General features: G+C 39.4%; 2 protein-coding genes across 3 annotated transcripts; both read right to left on the bottom strand.

Annotated features, from left to right (window-relative positions):
• Window positions 1–1843: 1843 nt before the first annotated feature.
• On the bottom strand, window positions 1844–4565 carry LOC142374925 (protein FAM177B). Its single transcript, XM_075458797.1, has 5 exons — window positions 4336–4565; window positions 3939–4100; window positions 3793–3847; window positions 3604–3698; window positions 1844–3492 (listed from the first exon to the last, which is right to left on the bottom strand). The coding sequence occupies exons 1-5, from the start codon at window positions 4354–4356 to the stop codon at window positions 3298–3300; spliced, it is 528 nt and encodes a 175-aa protein (XP_075314912.1). The 5' UTR covers window positions 4357–4565; the 3' UTR covers window positions 1844–3297.
• Window positions 4566–5369: 804 nt separating this feature from the next.
• On the bottom strand, window positions 5370–18692 carry brox (BRO1 domain and CAAX motif containing). 2 transcript variants are annotated; one of them, XM_075459673.1, is made up of 13 exons: window positions 18634–18692; window positions 17947–18080; window positions 17595–17701; window positions 17133–17229; window positions 13218–13313; window positions 13032–13104; window positions 12610–12715; window positions 12011–12100; window positions 11770–11855; window positions 11604–11685; window positions 10989–11139; window positions 10335–10494; window positions 5370–7588 (listed from the first exon to the last, which is right to left on the bottom strand). In XM_075459673.1, the coding sequence occupies exons 2-13, from the start codon at window positions 18045–18047 to the stop codon at window positions 7505–7507; spliced, it is 1233 nt and encodes a 410-aa protein (XP_075315788.1). In that variant the 5' UTR covers window positions 18048–18080; window positions 18634–18692; the 3' UTR covers window positions 5370–7504. The 2 variants fall into 2 exon arrangements, with proteins under 2 accessions (XP_075315788.1, XP_075315787.1); XM_075459672.1 differs by having other exon boundaries at window positions 18571–18647.
• Window positions 18693–18929: the final 237 nt, after the last annotated feature.

The following is an 18929-nucleotide window of genomic DNA, read 5'->3' as shown; positions in this document are numbered from 1 at the left end:
AAGGGGAGGAAATGGAAACCAAGATTGGCAGCTCAGGAGGCAGAAGCAACTCTTAGACATACAGAGATTGTGGGTAATGTGCAAATAGGCCGGGGAGGCTTGGGGCTTGGCCCAGGCAAACCAGTGTGGAGTAGAGCAGGTCCCAAGGAGAAGAGAAAGCTAGTTGTTGAGCAGATTCGTAGACAGGAGGAAATGTTAAGGGGTGCAAAGGCAGTGGCTCAGGCTAAGCAGGGACGATGGGTGAATTGGGAAGGTGTAGAAAAGAAAAAGCTTAGTTGGAAAGAACTGTGGAGTATGGAGGAAAGGAGTATTAGATTTTTGATAGGGGCAACATATGATGTATTGCCAACTCCCCAGAACGTAAAACTCTGGGTAAATGGAGACCCGTTATGTTCGTTATGTTCAGGTACTGCAACTCTAAAGCATATTTTGTCAGGTTGTAAGGTTAGTCTGTCACAAGGCCGGTATACATGGCGACATGACCAAGTATTAAGAAGTTTAGCTGCAGGTATTGAAGATAAACGAAGGCAGGTAAACTTAGGAGGGTCCAAGGTACAGAGAGTTGCAATTCAGTTTGTTCAAGAGGGGGAGTAAGTTAAAAAGACGATAAGGAGGCACGGTAGCTTGGAGGATGCTTGTGATTGGGAGATGCAGGTAGATTTAGGAAATAAGCTTGTTGTTCCCCAGGAAATAGCCTCTACAAACCTAAGGCCTGATATAGTCTTGTGGTCTAGGAGTAGAATGAGAGTCTATTTCATAGAGCTGACTGCTCCTTGGGAGGAATTAGTAGAGGAAGCATATGAAAGGAAAAAGCTTAGATATGTGGAGTTGGGGGCAGAAGCAGAGCAGCGAGGATGGAAGGTTAGAATCTGTCCAGTGGAAGTAGGATGTAGAGGATTTGTTGCAAAGTCTGTTGTCTCATTGTTGAGGGAGCTGGGTGTAAGTGGACAGAGTGTGAGAAAAATAGTGAAGGAGGTTTCAGATAAAGCAGTAAAATCCAGCCAGTGGATTTGGATTAGAAGATGCAATAGCGACTGGGGGCCCAGCAGGGGGGGCACTTAGGGTAAACAGACTTTTGAAAAAGCAAAGAAGAAGTTCAAGCTATTTAAGTGGAGGGTTTGGCACATGTGATCCTTTTGAAACCAGGCGGCCATTTTGGGTGAGTTGGCTTGGAGTGAGTTGTATGGATTTGTTTTTGCTGGCATTGTTAGTGATTATAGGATTGTTTAGGTGAGTTTGTCTGCTGAATCTGCTAGTGTGTCTTGTCCTTCCTCCACCTCTGGCACCCTCTATATTTTCATTACCCCTACCCGAACCAGGGTTTGAATCCCAGTCCTGCTTTTCTTACCTCTTTTATTTCTTCCCCTACCCGAACCAGGTATGCATCCCCACCCCGCTGTGACTGGTGTGCAGTTGGTGAGAGTGAGTTGTATGGCTTTGTTTTTGCTGGTATTTTAGTGATTATAGGACTATTTAGGTGAGTTTGTCTGCTGTATCTGCTAGTGTGTCTTGTCCTGCCTCCACCTCTGGCACCCTCTATATTTTCATTACCCCTACCCGAACCAGGGTTTGAATCCCATTCCTGCTTTTCTTACCTCTTTTATTTCTTCCCCTACCCGAACCAGGGTTTGCATCCCCACCCCGCTGTAACTGGTGTGCAGTTGGTGAGAGGCTGAGGTAGATTATGGTTGTTGTGGTGTGAGGGGCAGTGTTGGCTGGCATTAGGGGGGTGACTCTGGGACGCCAGTGTTCATTGTCTAGCCTCCTGGAGGTGTCGTGGGCCCAACTAGACGAAACACTGATGAAAGGAGGTTCCCACCTGATGACCCCAATGATATGTTGGTCAGCACTGCTCATTGATCTATATAATACGGAGTGTAGGGAATTATTCACTGAGTCTGGTCCTTTATTTTATTTATTTTATTTTTTATTTTCTTTAGCACAAGTTTCTTGTGTTTATATTGAATGGCCAGAGAAGCAGGATTGTCCACAGCTGAAGAGATGATATTGAGCAAAAGGCTGACTGAGGGTGGGAGGTGGGTTCTGGACGTCATGCGCCAGCGGAGCCTCGACCAATGGGTGATAACACAATACACACACACACTTTTTTTTTGCTCGATGCAATGAAGAGAGGCTTGCTGACTGTGACTCACGTAGTAAAGTTTTGCATGCTATTTCTGTCCGAGAGCAAAGATATTCACCTGAGGTGATAGGAACTTATGTTTATTTAACATCTGAAACCTACAAGGCTCTTCCAACTTTCAGCTTATCGTTTTGGGGAAAAAGTAACATTTATGGTTGACTCTTGAGGCTACAACCTCAGTAGTGAAGTCAGGGGAATTTTTGACCCTCCTCCAAAGCTAAGTGGAAACCACATCTACATGTTTCACTTGCACAACTCTTTAGTCAACTGTGGCTGTTTTTAAATGTGCCATAAAAATAAACTTTGACTTGACTTTGTTGTGACTCAGACTCACTGCAGATGTTTTTAAATTCCATCCATCCATCATCTTCCGCTTCTGCGGGGATCGGGTCGCGGGGGCAGCAGCTTAAGCAGAGAAAGCCAGACGTCCCTGTCCCCGGCCACTTCCTCCAGCTCTTCTGGGGGGACCTCGAGGCGTTCCCAGGCCAGCCGAGAGACATAGTCTCTCCAACGTGTCCTGGGTCTTCCCCGGGGTCTCCTCCAAGTGGGACGGGCCCGGAACACCTCACCAGGGAGGCGTCCAGGAGGCATCCTAACCAGATGCCCGAGTCTGATGTCTTTAAATTTGTCTTTAAAAAAGACAGCTAGTCTCTATCTCACTCCCGTAGCACATTTTATTGCTGCATTTCTGTTAATGTCCTAATAATCTAACTCACTTTAAACCTTTCTGTAAAGCACTTTGCTGCTCTATTAAGAGAACCTGCTGCAGTTAAATACTTCAATAAGATTATTTTGAAAAATACAGAATACCTAATGTCTAAGAACAAAACCAATTATAACAAGACCTTCTTCACAGCAAGGGTGTATTTCGTTTGGAGGAAAGCCCCACTCTTGTCCTCGCCGGATCGTTGCCAATTTTTTACTGAGGCACTGACTTTAATTTCATACTGCATCAAGTCAAAATGTATGCTGTGAAAAAGGTCCGCTGTCACATAATGAAATCTTTAAGTTTGTCATCTCTCTCCTCACATACAGTTTTGTTATAACATTGGATTGTTATAGAAAAAAACCTCACAATAAAAAAATTAAAAGCACTATACATTATTTCACTATGTGCATCATAGGACAATGATGTTGCTGTGCCTCTTGTAGTTTCATTTCAAGTTGTCCTCATCTGCTTGATATCTTCTGTTGAAACAGCCTGCTTCTCTATCTGTGTGTTTCTCATCACAGCTCTTTTGAGGATCAGAAGGGCAGTTTAGACCTCTGGTAGCTCCATAATGACTGTCATCCAGCCTAGCAGAGAGGCACATCGTCTCTACCTTTCCCTTTATTTGGTCACCTGTTGTCTGTGAGAGTAATTAGGGAAGTACAGGATGTGAGATACAAGGAACTGCCACTCATTTACACCTATTTTTTATTTTATTTCTTTATCTGTTTGTTTCAGAACTCGAGATTACCTTGTGTTCACGATGATACTGATCTATGGCATACTGGTATTTTGCTTCATTAAGTCCAAGAGCACCAGCTAGTCTCTCTCCCAGGAAATCACAAGCTAGTTTTGGAAAAAAAGAGACTCCATTAAGCTTTCTTGCACAGGAAAAAATTAGGCCTGGTTAGTTAGTTGTCTTCACTGTCACAGTACTTACTCAGAAGTGAAATCCTTCCAACTAGAATGGCCACATTTTTGAATGATAGCTTAGTCTGAGATAAGAAAACAGAAACGACACATGACTGACTGCCACCTTGCAGTTAAATACATAACATGAATTTTCTCTTTTAAACAGGTTTCCACCCTTTGTGTAGATTCATTAAAGGGGGTTGTGTTCAACGATTGCTCCTCTTCCCCGTCACTGTCTTCCACCTCCAGGGTTTCACCATTGGAGAAGTGGATGATTTTCTTCTGTTTGGGCAAGACAGAACTGCCAAACTCAGTTTCAGGGACTTCAGTTGAGGTCTGAGACACAGGAAAATAATTATTCAGAAACTTTAATTATGAGTCTCTCACTAGGTTTTTTTTGTTTGTTTAATTTATGGCACATCATTGATTACATGTCCAACATGTTATCTTTCTCTGGGCTTTTGTAATACTTAATAAACAAAGTTTTAACAGTCACAAGTCAAGAGTTAGTTAACTGTGCTCAAGCTGGCTAACAGCAGTGTTTGCCTCGCTTATTTATTACAACACTTACTTCCTGGTGGCTGTTGTCCATTCTGTGGATAATATTAGTCTTTCTTTATCACAGAGGTGCACCTAAAGTATTGTAGTTTCTGTTTTGTCATGTCACAGCTACACTGTATGTCCATCCATGCAAACACTGCTGTGCGGAGAAAAACAGCTACAGGATACAGGATCAGTCTTGAAACCTGAGATGACAAATACAGCAGTGCAAACCTTGTCACAGACGAGGCTTATCAGTGTACTGCTGTTAGTTTCATTCTTGGGCTTGTGGGGCTGGACTTGGTGGTGGTGACGGCTTATAGAATGTCAGTTAATTGCCAGACCTAACCGTTTAGTGTCATAAGCATTAAACTTGTGTTTGCCCTTTAAGAAGCTGGTCAGCAATTGAAATGTACAACTGTGCATTATGTGTGTGTATTTTCTCTGGTTCCACCTAGCTAATAGAGTAACTATTACCGACTTTAGAATAACATATTCGTTGTTGTAAGATCACACATTAATTTCTTACGAAATTATGTTACAGATTATCCCAGTACAACTAGCTCACACACAGTCAACCAGTCAGAGAAGGGCATCTCCCTCATTTTAGTTGTTTTGTGTACACACGTGACTTATTATACAGGAGTAGTGAAAAGCAGTCCTACACATTCAGGTAGTCATTGTTTTCAGTCACTTGGTGAACATACATTTATTATTGACTCTAAATTCAGAATTTGGCTTTTTTTTTACTTTTTTTTAGGGATTTTTCATGCCTTCATTGTTAACAGATTGGTACAGTCGAAAAAGTTGAAGGAAAGGGGGAGTGAAACGCAGATGCAGAAACGAGTCACACTTGAATCCCGTCCGATTACAGGAAAGACTTAAGCTTCTGCATGTGGCATGAATGCTTAACCAGATAAACTATGGATATTCCCCTTAGATGAGCAGAATTATCATTATCATGTAAAATGAGCAGCTCATTCACTAAAGTTGAATACGAAAATGCCATTTCATATCTGAAATTTAAAACAATGCTTAGGTTGACAAAAAAGATGTAAAAGCGGAGACATTTTTTTTTAGGATTTAATACCATATGAATTACATATCATATGATGGACAACATTACAGGAGGAAGGAGCAACATGAGTGCACACTGCAATGATAATGTGACTCTCCCTCATGATACACAATTGTCGATTAAAGGATAAAGAACTGGTTTGATTCTTTCAGTGCTTCAAAAATTAAATTCACTGCCCCATGTGTAATGGACAGCATGTTAGTTCAAACCAACTGAAATCTGTATAACTTTATATGTTAAAGTGCAAAGATGTTACAATGTGCTATAAAGACTTCGGTAAGGAAGTTCAGCAGATGTCTGCTTTTAACTACTCTTTTAGTCAGGTTTAGGTAAGGGAGAATACACTTTGGTTAAATCAGTACACATAAACAATATATTACAGTTTATACAAGGTTCCAGCAATAGATAGCAATGCTTTATTTAGCAGGAGTTTTATTCTGAAAGTGGAAAGGATCCGACGGTAAGAACAATTTCTGTGAAGGAACTCTTCAGGATGACGTCAAATTATTTCAGACACAGACAGACTTATAATCTGGTAGTCTCCATGTCCCAGTCTGTCCTTAAGGAAGGGACTGACACTCAATACATGTACAGTTCATACATTGTATCCACTATTGACAACAGCTACTGAAAATCTTACAAGAGTTAGCATTACACAAATCAGTGACTACTCAGATATATCCACTGCTGCATAAAGATTCAAATCAACACCACATAGCACTTTATACTGTCTTAAGTGTATTAAACTGTCTGTTATAATATCATTACATAACAGAAATACATTAAAAATTTTAAAATCTTTGTTAAAGAATGATGTCCATAACCAATAATAAAATTTCCTAAAATGAAAAGTAAGAATACAAAAAAAAACTGTCATGTAATGCACAAAAAGATTTATAGCACATATGTTGTGTGATCTAAATGATTGTAAACTGCTACAGCTAAAACAATAAACACATGCAGCCCACTTTCTGTCCATTGTTGATATCCATTTTCATAAATTTTTATTTTTAGGATAATGTTCTAACCAAATGTCAGCTCAAGGTACATTCAAATAACCTGATAGTATTTTAAATCGGTAGTACACAAGCGGAGTGCATCAATGCAATTTCCAATGTGCCCTTAATCTGGATAACTCAAATCAAATTTCATGTGGTGCTAAATATCTAATACAGAGGTCTGATTTTTTTATGTGCTTTTATATAGGTTAATATTCTGAGGGTCTCTTTAATAGATCAGTTTCCATTATTTGAGTCGTGTATAACCAAGAAAAACCTCCCGAGGAACAGAGATTTTCAAAAACAGACAAATGGATGGAACATTGCAGCCAAAGGCACCATTGATATCTATGATCATCTATTACCATATGCTTTTTAAGTAATAACAACAGTCCTTTCAGCCAACTTTCAGCTTACTTACCAGGACCTGTGCGAAACCATTTTGTTTTTATATTTAACTGTTTGAGTTGAATGTTTTGGGGAAATGGCCACGTACAGGGATGTTTGAATGGCTCTAACGCCAGTCTTTTCGCCAACCTGGCAGCACCAACTCACCAGTCTGGTATGGAAGGGAAAAAAAGCACTGTAGCTTGTTTAAAACAAATTGTCTTTCACAGCTGAAGCTCAGGATACAGCAATGGTACCCTGACATAATAGTGTTTTAGACTACAAATACTGTAAACATTGTAGATCTTAAATACCACTAAGCAAAAGAACCAGACCTGCCTTTGCGCACAAAATTCTTCTTCTTCATAAAATACTATTTTCAGCACATAGATCATAAAAGACCTATGTGCTGAAAATAGTAAGTAGTTTTATTTCTCTTTTCAGCCAAAATTTTCTTCTTCTTTTTTTTTGAAGCACCTACAGGCAGACCGCGGAAGGGGAGAAGAATACAGTGTTTAACACGCAACCAAGAGACAGACTTCAGGTGAACCATACTTGTATATGTAAGGGTAATGGCTCACATCTAGGTACAATGCATGTGTTTCAGCATTATTGTAAAAACATCATGGACTGATACTGCAAAAAAATCATATCAGAAGTTTCCAATGGAAGAAGGAAAACAGATGCAGTCATTATAACAGACTAGCATGAGGTTGAAAAGGTAAAAAATTTAAAGGTTAGGAAATAACACAGCCTGTATCCTTCTGAGGCTTCAAATCTGGCTCCTTCACTGGCTTCACCTCCTCATCCTTGGGTTTGGCCTGGTGGCAAAATTCAAATTTAGTAATTATAGCACAAGTCATGTATCAACCGCTGAACATGAGGTTTATATACATCTATATACATTACAGGATTTATATACATTCAAGGTAAAAATACAAACGGAGTCCCAAGGAGGGCTGTTAAACAAGCTGACATATTCTCTAAATGTGGACAGTGGGGTCTTCAACACAGGATAAGACCGTTTTAGATATGCACTGCTTTCCATTTATCTGATGGCAACTGAAGAGTCGGTGTCATGTCTACGCTCTGGTGCTTTTCCACAACATTTTACAAAGGCAATCTTATCAAGCAGGACCAAGTTGCATTCATGCATTGTATTTTTCATATTATGTATATATTCAACGAGGCAAAAGTCTGAACTGCTCGAGTGTCATTAACAGACAGAAGGTGGGGGAGGGGTTTAATTTGGCATATGATCTGCTCTTCAGAGGAATGTAACATTCTGTAATCTGGTGCAGCATCCAAGAATTATTTTTCACCAGAGCCCCAGAACCAAATTAATTTTGGGGCATCTGCAGCTCGTCCTCTCACACGATCAGCTGACAGAAAACAGTAAAGACAGTGTCCTCACGTGAGTAAACAGCTACAGTATGTTCATTACTGTAAGTGTAACCAAACCAAAGATAAAGATATTGAAATTTTAATCTGCTTCCATCAGTAGTTTGAACAAAAAGGCATGTAATAAAACTGACTATGCAGACATAAGTGCTATACCAGACTTGATGTAGTGTCCAAAATATCAATTCTCGAGTGGACTTTGGGTCTCGCCATTATTGCCAAATGAAGCCATGACATTAACATAAACATTAGCATGTGGCCAGTATCTGAATTACCACTGCTTTTATAGATTGATTAAATTAATAATGTTAATGATTAATGTAGATTAATCGAAAGATCTTTAACTCAACTCTAAGACTAAGAGCACTAACACAATTCCTGCTAAATGAAACCTCAAAATATAACAGTTCTTTTGAGGTTTTGTGCATATTGTAACCAGTGTTGTGGGTAACGCGTTACAAAGTAATGCGTTAGAGTACTCTAATTACTTGTATCGAGTAACGTAACACGTTAGTTTCGTGCGTTCGGTAATCAGTAACTTAAGTTATTTTTTTTTAAAAGTAATCTGTTAAAATCCAGACTGCAGCCTGGTTTTTGTCAGACAGTTCTGTGCCACCTGCGCATGTGTCAGCGGAGGCGCATCGCTGTGATGCGTCTGTGCCCTGCTGCTGACCTACATTACCTGTGTGTGTGTGTGTGTGTGTGTGTGTGTGTGTGTGTGTGTGTGTGTGTGTGTGTGTGTGTGTGTGTGTGTGTGTGTGTGTGTGTGTGTGTCTCGAACCCCCGGCAAGATGGCAGAGAGGTCAGCGTTTTCATCATGGAGCGCACATTATTTTCAATTCACCAGCGAAAAGGACAAGAACAACATAACGGTAAAATGCACTCTCTGTGTTGGTGAAAAGCTTCTGTCGACCTCAAAAAATTTCACTTTGAATTTAAAAAAAACATCTTGCATCGAAGCACCACTCTATCCCGCTGGTCTTCTTTTGCTACGTTTCAATCACTACTTTGAAGAGTAAATGTAAGTGGACAAAGGTAAAGTGAGTTTGGGCCTGTGATTCTTGAATAGTATTTTCATAGTTCAGCTATTAGGCTATATTTGTCATTTGCTTGCTGAGTGCCAGTGAGCGATTTTATTGTTCGTTTTACCTCAGATTCTGTTTACTTAAAGGCGGGGTAGGGGATCTTTTTCTGGAACATTTTTTTACATATTGCTTGAAATACTCTTCACACCCCCATTGCAACCAATTAATTAAAAGTTTTGACACAAATATGAAAAGTTTTAGTGGCCTCTAGAACGTACAATCTAGGAAAAACAGTATCCAATCATTGTGAACGGACCGTTCACAATGATTGGATACTGATGCCGTCTATCAAACTGCAATCTGCTCTCTCCCCCCCCCCCCCCCGTGCGCGTGCCCTGCTCCGTGAACGAATTACACGTCTAGAAGCTTGGAAGGAAGCTAAACTAGAGCCAGCTTGGCTAGCACCTAGCATTATTAAACGTATAGTTAGCATAAACTAAATACTAAATACGGCAACGATCGATGCTTGCTGTCAGAACAGCGCTCGTGCACCTTAGTGCTCGTGCACGTTCATGTACTCTAGAGGCGTGCCTTCGGGAAGAAAGTGAAGAAAAGGGTTGGGACTTTTTACCTGTGTATTTTCAAAATGCAGCTTCGCTGGACTCAAAATCCAGGATCTCCTACCCTACCTTTAAGCACACGTAAATGCACTTTCATAACTGCATCATATCGGCTACCTGGGCTGGGTATCAAACGTGAGGCAACTCCTGAATTTTGATCACATGTTCTGTGATTTACAAAATAAATAATAATATAATGCTATGTGCCATATAACTGACTGTCTTTCTTGTTATTGCTATTCTGCAGAGTTAATTTGGTTGGATGACTGATGTTATTCATTGTCAGGACGTCTCCGTGCATTTAAAGTAGGCTGCGTGTCTGCATCAGTTAAGCTGCAGCATGTGCGAAGCGCTAAAACGGCTCTTAATTGTCGGTAACGCAGGAGTACTCTAATACGTTACTTTTATTAATAGGTAACGCTGTAAAGTAACTGATTACTTTTAATTGATAGTAATGTTGTAACCTACTTAACTGCTTTCCAAAGTAACTATACCCAACAATGATTGTAACCAAGTCTTACCTTGTCATTTTTGGCTCCCTTAGTCAGATCAAATGTGGCGTAGACTTCACCAGTACACTGCTCACTGAGAGATGGCAGTTCAAAGGGGATTGGCTCAGCCAGGCCGTAGCTCGCCTTCAGCTCCAGCTGGGGCGCCTCAGCTGGGACCCTATGGAAGTATCTGAGGAATCAAAGAAATATGCAAATAAAAAAGGGAGACAAAGTGTTTCTGAGTTTGTAAGCTTTGGTTTTGATGGAGGCGAGCTGTTGAGGAACAACAAGCCGCTGTTAATGTAAGCGCATAAATAGTATGATGTCACAAAAGCCTGAGGATATATACAGTGTTATCAAAAATCATGGGTCACATGACAGTGATGTTTGCCGATGCTGAGCAAAAGGCTTCTCAAACAAATGAAACATCAATGTGCTACAGTAAAAAGGTCAGTTCACACAAATAAATGAAAATCAGATTAATAGTGTTTAGCCTATGAAACTCCCTCTACTGATCGAAATAAATTAATAATTCTTGCACAAATAAAATGTGTAAATGTTTGTCCTAAACTACAATAATGTTTATCGCTTAAGAGATAACACGTTTCCAACAAAGACTAACAGACTGCACTGCATCTGAGTCTGCATGCATTTGTGTGTACGCGAGTGCTCAGACCGACTCACATAAAGCCATTCTCTCTCTGGCACTTCTCAAGTGTGTTTTTAATGAGGCCGCCCAGCTTGAGGAAGAACAGCTGCTCGGATGGTTTGGCCGTGGTACCCGGGCCTTTGGTCTGACGATACTCTTTACACAGTGCCTCAGCACGGGAGTAACCTAAACAGTAACATCTTTGTTGTTAATACAAAAGCAATGCACAGGACGGAAAGCCAGCAAAAGACTTGACTTGTCAAAGCATGGTAGGATGCATCTAAAAATAAAGCTGTGACACGCAGAAAGCAAACGCAGAGGAAACACCTGTGTCACGACTTACAGACATGCCATTCATCATGTTTCAGATACATGTGTCTGTGAGGAGTGAGCGTTTTAGCCAAGGAAACGGAAAAGAACAATAAATACACTCATAATATCAGAAAACACTTCTCAATGTCATGAAATTTGTCTAATTAGCTTTTTTTTGTGGCAAGACTCAAATGTTGAATTATAATGAGACAAAACGATTGTGTTTGCTAAGGATTCCTTTAAAAATCTAACTCAATGAACTTAACAGTTAAAAATGCAGTTAAATATGTTAAGTGCAGAAATAGAAAAAACAATGTGGCTCAGTCATGTATACGTACACTTTTCTGCCTCCTGTAGGGATCTTATAGCCTCACCACACTTGTCACTGGCCAGCAGCGTTTGGCCATGATAGCAGTACGCCTGCAAACAGAACGAGTGTTATGTTTGTGTAAAGAGAAGTAGCATTCTTCCAAATCATTGCCGAAACCAGACGCATGGACTTACGTAAGCCATGTAAAAGTGCTGCTTCAGTTGAAGATACTTCCTCCACTTGCTGCTGCACTCTGGCTCCAAAGTGTTCAGTGTGTGGTCTGCAGAGACATAAGTGTTAATAGCCCTGCGTAAAATACCAATGGCCTCTGCGCCGGCAATTTTACTAAAATGAAATAAGGAAAAGTAAAGAATTGGATAAATTTGTTTCTACTTTTACTAACGAATGAAAAAGTAAATATGTAAAAACACTAACCGGCTTTTTGATAGAAGTTTGCTGTCTCAAATGCCAAAGCTGCAATAAGTGAGGCGTTGTGCTTCAGTTCAATGGCTCTGGCAATTGTCACTGTAAATAAACAGAGAATCAAAGAGAACTGATACATTGATACAAATTGGTAATAGTGGTGATTTTTTAATTTCTCCCACTGGGATGAATAAAGTATTTTTCTATTCTACTCTATTCTATTCTATTCTATTCTATTTTCATCTGCTGTCAGTGGACTCGGACACCTCTCATCGACTGTATATTAAGTAATCTTTCACGAAGTTCAATTCAATTCAATTCATTTTTATTTATATAGCGCCAAATACAACAAATGTCATCTCAAGGCACTTAGATAGTAAGTCCAATTCAAGCCAATTGGAATTCAATTAATTAATAATAATCATTGTGAAAAAAATCTGAAAAAAAGTTGAAGAATTCTAAAAACAAGGAGACAAGTCACAATTTATTTGAGTAAAAAAACAGTATAAAACACACACACATATATATATATATATATATATATATATATATATGTGTATAGAGAGAGAGAGAGAGAATTTTTTATCCCTCCTGCTGGAGTCTGCTGCTACCTTCTTGAGCCTCTGCTTGACACTGGATGATATATGCATCAATCACTCTGGGCTCCAGGTCTCTGCCCTTTTCAGCCGGGGTGATGAGCCGAGGGATGTGGACCTCCTATGGAACAGATGCCAAGACGAAAAGGCTTATAGGGTATTGATATGTCAGATTTTTTTTGTTTTTTCTTTTAAATATTTGCAACAAGAAAATTGAGAGAATAAGCCGTGTGTGAGATTTTAAGTGAGGTTTGTGCAGTGGGGCAAAAGACATGCTAAAAAAAAGTCCTTTCACAGGGTTGTCTCCGAAAGGATTTTTCTTTGTTGGCTCAAGCAAGTTGACAAAATTGTACGATGTCTACATGATGGAGACAAAGAGTAGAACCATAATTCTAGTTTCACTGCTTTAAGTTATTAGCTCTGCACATCTGCATCACCTTGAGATTTTTAAAAATTCCCGCAGCAACCTTCAAGCTTCTGTGAACATCTTTGGCTTCGGGCTCTGTTATGCTATGAAATAGACAAGACATAACTGTCAGTAGGCCACAAGCAGTTCAAACTTAAAAAGTGCAAGGTTTTAAATTGGACAAAATATATAACAATATAATAACAAAGGCCCTTACTTTTCCTTCCCAGCAAGTCTTGAGGCAAACTTGGTGTACCAGATGGCTATGTTGAAGGCCATGGAGACCAGTTCAAATACTGCATCTTGCTGGGCACTAGGAGCCGAGCAAGAAGAGATTGTAGAGTTATCAAAACAGACGTAAGAAGGCAGGCAGGAGGAGATAAAAGAAAAGGGAAAAAAAACAACAAGTACACAAGTCAGGACTTCCAAGATTTAAAGTTAGCACCTGTAAGAGATCTGCCCACACACAAGTATTACATCCAACAAGGTACCCTTGATACCCATTATAAAAATAAAATAACTGTTTCTATGTAAAACCCAACACCACAAATGTTGGAAAACTGTCTAAAATGTCAAGAAAACAAAATACAGTAATTTGCAAATCTCAAGAAATTATTTAATTCACAATTGAACATAGAAAACATGTCAAATGTTGAAAGTGAAACATTTCACTAATCAATGAAAAATATTAGCTCATCTGGAATTTGATGAAATTAGATAATGGGATGAACATGTTGCAACTAATAAGATTAATTTGCAGCAGTTCAGTGACATAATACGTTAGCACTTTAGAAAGCCAAAGTCTCAGGGATAAAGAAGGGCAAAGGTTCAGCAATCTAAAAAAAACTGCATCCATATATTTTAGAGCAATTTCTGAATAACGTTACTCAACGTACAACTGTGATATTCCATCATCTTCAATACATAAAATCATCAAAAAGATTCAGAGAATCTGGAGACATCCCCTGTGCAAAGGATACACCTCGAAAAAAATAAATACTGAATAATTATGAGACCATGAGGCAGCACTGCATTAAAAACAGGGATGATTCTGTCATGGAACTCACTGCATGGGCTCAGGAACACTTCCAGAAGTCATTGTCTATGAACACAGTTTACCATACCATCCACCAATGCAAGGTAAAGCTCTTATCATTCAAACAAGAACCCGTATGTGAACATGATCCAGAAATACTGCAATCTTCTCCATGACAAAGCTAATTCAAAACAGACTGAGGAGAAGTGGAAAATTTCTGTGGCCAGAAGAATCGAAATGTTAAATTCTGTTTGGAAATCATGTCCGCTGCATGCTCAAAGGGGGAAGAGACCATCCAGCTTGTTACCAGGGCTCAATTCAAAAGCCTGCATCTTTGATGGTATGGATGTGCATTAGTGCCTATAAAACTGGCAATTTGGATCCCTAGAAAGGCATCGTTCAGGTAAGGCCTTGAAGGGCATGGCTTTATAGTAGAAGTCCAGGTGCTGGACTAGCCTGCCAACAACCCAAACCTTTTACAAACTGAAAACATTTAGTACATCATGAAACATATGACTAATAAGACCTAGGACAACTGAGCAGTTAGCAGCCTTTATCAGACAACAGTGGGACAATATTTCTCTCTAAAGGTCCAGCAACTGCTCTCCTCAATTCTCAGAAGTCCAGGACTGTTGTTAAAAGAACAGAAGAAGTTTCAGTGGTAAACCGGGCCATGTCTAAACTTTTTGGGTGTTGCTGCCATCAAACTAAAGAGGAGCAATTAGTTTTTTATGAAATAGAAAAATGTCTCACTTTCACAATTTCATGCTATTGTGAATAAAACTTAACAATATAATAATTAATTCATCCTAAAAAGGGAAATCATTTAGCATCTTAAAGAATCAAATCATCTCTTGTCTAAGTAAACACCCACAGGACAAGAAAGAGTTTGGCTTACTCCTGTTCCTCCAATAATCCACAATCATCTCCTTTGTCTCACCCACACTCAAAATTAGGTGACTGTCCCCACACTATGGGGGGACATACCAGTTCCCTGTACTAAGGCTGCAGAGCCATCCAAGTATTTCTGGAGATGACAGAAATCTGATTTGTACAGGAAGTCCCCTGCAGTGCTCCTGACCATCTTCTCAAACACAAAACTGATCTGTTTGTCAGGTAATCAACAATACAGGTGATTGTAAAAGGCATCTGCTTATATTTTCTGGAGGCTGAATTGTATGAAAAGCACTAGAGTAATCAAAGAACATGATCCTCTTAGTGATGGCTGCTTTGTCCAGATGAGACTGGTCTCCTCAAGACCTCTATGATGTGGGATGTTAGGGCAGCTGATCTGTATTCACTGATGGCAAATGTGATTTCTATAACTTTCTTTTGACTGGCTAAGGTTGAAGAGGTGGTGCTGTAGAATCCCACAGCTGCCCCACACGGGCCTTCAGGACAATAAGGCTGACACCATCTGAATACACATTATTTTTCTGGTTCAGTGATGTGTCCCTCCAGCTGCCTCTTCACCTGACTGACAGACAGGATAGAGAGTAGGCAGAGGAGGTCTCAGCGTGTCCTGATGTGAGGGGGAGATGTTGGTGAAGCTTTGTTAAGATCCATGTCTGAGGTGAAAGATGATACTGTAGAGGTATGGCAGGAAGTTTGTGGGTCCAGGAAGGGTGTGAGATCTTTGTAGCTGGAGGCAGGGGCGGAGAATGCCGAGTGCTGTTCTGAACTAAACCTATTGAAAAACATATTCAGTTAATTGGCTCCGTCCACACTTCCATCGGTCTGAACCCCCTCTCCATAAACCCTGTGATATTTTTCATGTACACATTGTACACGTTGTTCTGCTGAAGTTAGTTTTCCAGTCTTTTTCTGTATACCTCTTTGCCCTCTCTAATCTCTTCTTTTAGTTATTTTATTTAATCTCCTCAGTAACTACCTGCCTCCCTCCCCAGAGACTTTCTTTTTCACGTTCAGCATCTTTTTAAGTCACCAGTGATCCAGGCTTGTTACAGGGGAAGAATCTGTCTTTGTGAGGATGATAGTCTCCACACGGAAGTTTATACAGCCTGTGACATAAGTTACAAGATTAACATAATCTCCATGTGATTCAGAGAGCATTCCAATCTATGGGTTGGCAGAACCCCTTCAGAGTTTCTTTAACTCTCTGAGATTAACTTCTCAAAGCATTTTTGATCACATGTTGCTGCTGAAGGATGGGTATATAACTGGAGATGGGGAGGATCAGATTGTGGTCTGATTTTCCAAATGGAGGAAAAGGACCAGTATGCATAGAGTAAATCCAACAATGCATTTTCTGTTGTGGATGCAACTGCTGAAATTATTAATCTGTTTTCATACTGTGTCTTGTAGCCTCTTTACTGTAGGTGTGTCAACTGCTGGAATGTCTCAGTGACACATAATATATACAACATTCCCAATATTCGTGCTCCGTCTTTGTCAGCATGCTTGCCCATTTTATTTTCTATTGATCTCACATTCCCAATAAGGATCAAGAAAGAAGTGGCTTAAATTTCTCCACCTCTTTCTGCTTCTTGCTCCAGCACTACATCCGTGTTGTTTCCTCTTCAACTTATCAAGGATTTGGGTTCTTTTTCCAGACATTAGTTTGGTTTTGGTAGGCTCCTGTGACTGAACAACTCTTCCCTTGCATTGGTATCAGATGTTAAAAAAGTGTCACACAAACAAGGTAAAAAAAAAGCACAGCTTCCAAATTAATGAAGAAAAAAATCTCTCAAAAATGAAAAATAAATAAATCAATCAATCAATCAATCACCAGAGCTGCTGCCACTATGATGCCGCTCATTGCAGAAAATTTTGGGTCTATGAGATTTGCAAATCATTGCATTCTTTTTTTTTTTTTTTTATATATTACATCTTAAACAGAATCAAAAACTATTTTAGAACTGGGGTTATATTGTTTTAGGTCTAAAAAAAAGAGATTTGCTCTCCCCTGAGCTTTACACGTACATTTCAGACATCAAATCTCCTTATACTTACTGCCAACAGATATGTAATATTTTGTTTGCAATGACTGAACCCACTGAACTTTCTTTGGTAGACATTAGGTCCTTTCACCCACTATCACACCTGCCTAGAAGAGTATTCACTCTAATGTTTTACCTCGGTGTGTTTCCTTGTAAGGTGTCAGTCCATTTAAAGTTCTGGATGAACCTCATTTTGTTCTCCTGTGTAGTTCCGTCCAGGAAGACGATAAAGCCTTTTGGGAAACCAGTGTTTCATTAAAAAAAAAAAAGAAGAAGAAAAACAGAGCCAGCTGGTTATGTGCAAAGCAAAGATAAAAAAGAATAAAATAAAAGGAAATGTTAGGGAGGCAAAAAAAAAAGGAGGAAACACAATTCATATTATACTGTCATACAAAGTGCACTTAGGTATTGATTAAATGTTTGACATTAATTACTTAATTATTTTACTAATAAAAAAAAAATCAAAATAAAACAATAATAGGATGAAATAAAAAAAACAATAGGAAGTAATAAAAATAAGTAATAAGTAATAAAATTACTGCAGTGATTCAAATTCTCAAAAGAAGAATAAAATAACCGACATATTTGTTGTACTTGCCTTGCAGCAGAGAGAAGTAGGCATCTGTGGCATTCTTCATCATCTCTGAGTTGCAGGTGACATCAGTGAACATCTCTAACAGCCTTGCCCTGGTTGTCCTCAGGTCACTAAATGTGTCAAACAGCCATCAACTAAATCTTTGTGTCAGGTGGAAATCTACAGTCCTCACACAAACTATGTATAAACAAGTCATTGACGATGTATGCAAATGGTGAAAGATAACTGAGAAATAACGATAACATGCCAGTGGCCATGTTAGTACGCGAGAGGCTAAGGAGCCTTGACAAAGCCAAAGCATTCATTCCGTCTGTGATTATAATGCTGCTCTATATTAAAAGGAGAAAATACGTACTTGCATATCTTGTTGGCCGCGGGGCTCCCTGCCACTCCATAGAAATTAAAGGACACAGGCGCTGTAGCCTTTAGTGGGTTTCTATGAAACCAATGTGCCATCCTGCTGATCTGGACACACCTACAGTAAAGAGGCTACAATACACAGTATGATAACAGGTTAATATACGAGTTTTGGGACTAATTATTTTTGTTGTATGGTTAATGAATATTACAATCTCCCTTATGACTCGTTCATATTAATTAGGGATTTTTTTAAGCAAGCGACCATAACTATCAAATGTGAGCTACTGGCTAACATCATTTCATCTTTGCGGTGGGTACAAAAAGCCGAGTTCGCACTTTGGTAAAGCGCTAAATCTACACTTACTTTAATACACAAAAATCATCTTAACTTCCAGACGTTACTTGAGGCATTTACGAATAGTATCAAATTTGTATTTTTGTTTCTTATCTGTTGAAAAAGTCCATTACGTAAGCTTCACAGGGTAACAGCTAATGGCTACATGCTAACACTGGCTAGGTCTACAAGCGTAAACACGACTCATTTAAATTACGTGACTATTTCCTCGACTACAAAAATGCGTTCAAGTTGTTTTAATGTATTCGATCTTCAATTGGTTACCTGTTGGAGCGGTGCTGTTAATTTATGGTTCGATAGGAAAGAAAGAGACTGACAACAACTTACTTCCGGAAATAAACATGGAGCACAGCTGACCAATGATAAAGGACGCTTCAGTCACCTGACGTGCGTCCAGTACCTTAGATCTCGGTTTGTTGTTGGGCAACGGGTCCTCTAAAATTCAGTAATGGGCCTGTTTTTCATAGCTAATTGCGCAGCAACAGTTATTCCCACTGGGATTATTCTGTTGTCTCATTAGTTTTCTCTTTATCTTGGGGTTTTGGCCATTTTCCGATTGTTATCTGTAAGTAGATAAGCAATTTGCCAGTTTAATGACTTAACACTCTTTAGATTTGGAATTT

The sequence above is a fragment of the Odontesthes bonariensis genome, chromosome 24, assembly GCF_027942865.1.
Source record: "Odontesthes bonariensis isolate fOdoBon6 chromosome 24, fOdoBon6.hap1, whole genome shotgun sequence".
NCBI lineage: Eukaryota > Metazoa > Chordata > Actinopteri > Atheriniformes > Atherinopsidae > Odontesthes > Odontesthes bonariensis.
Note: the sequence above shows the minus strand (reverse complement) of the source record. Positions and strands in the feature narration are given on the sequence as shown.

What these genes read in the sequence shown, in the direction of transcription:
- LOC142374925 (XM_075458797.1), bottom strand. Translation starts at nt 4,356, where the DNA reads ATGGACAACAGCCACCAGGAA. An exon ending in TGGACAACAGCCACCAGGAA is followed by an intron (nt 4,101 to 4,335) that starts GTAAGTGTTGTA and finishes CCTGTGTCTCAG; the next exon opens with ACCTCAACTGAAGTCCCTGA. An exon ending in TGGAAGGATTTCACTTCTGA is followed by an intron (nt 3,699 to 3,792) that starts GTAAGTACTGTG and finishes TTCCAAAACTAG; the next exon opens with CTTGTGATTTCCTGGGAGAG.
- brox (XM_075459673.1), bottom strand. Translation starts at nt 18,047, where the DNA reads ATGGCACATTGGTTTCATAGAAACCCACTAAAGGCTACAGCGCCTGTG. An exon ending in AGACTTGCTGGGAAGGAAAA is followed by an intron (nt 13,105 to 13,217) that starts GTAAGGGCCTTT and finishes TCTATTTCATAG; the next exon opens with CATAACAGAGCCCGAAGCCA. An exon ending in AGCACTTTTACATGGCTTAC is followed by an intron (nt 11,686 to 11,769) that starts GTAAGTCCATGC and finishes TTCTGTTTGCAG; the next exon opens with GCGTACTGCTATCATGGCCA.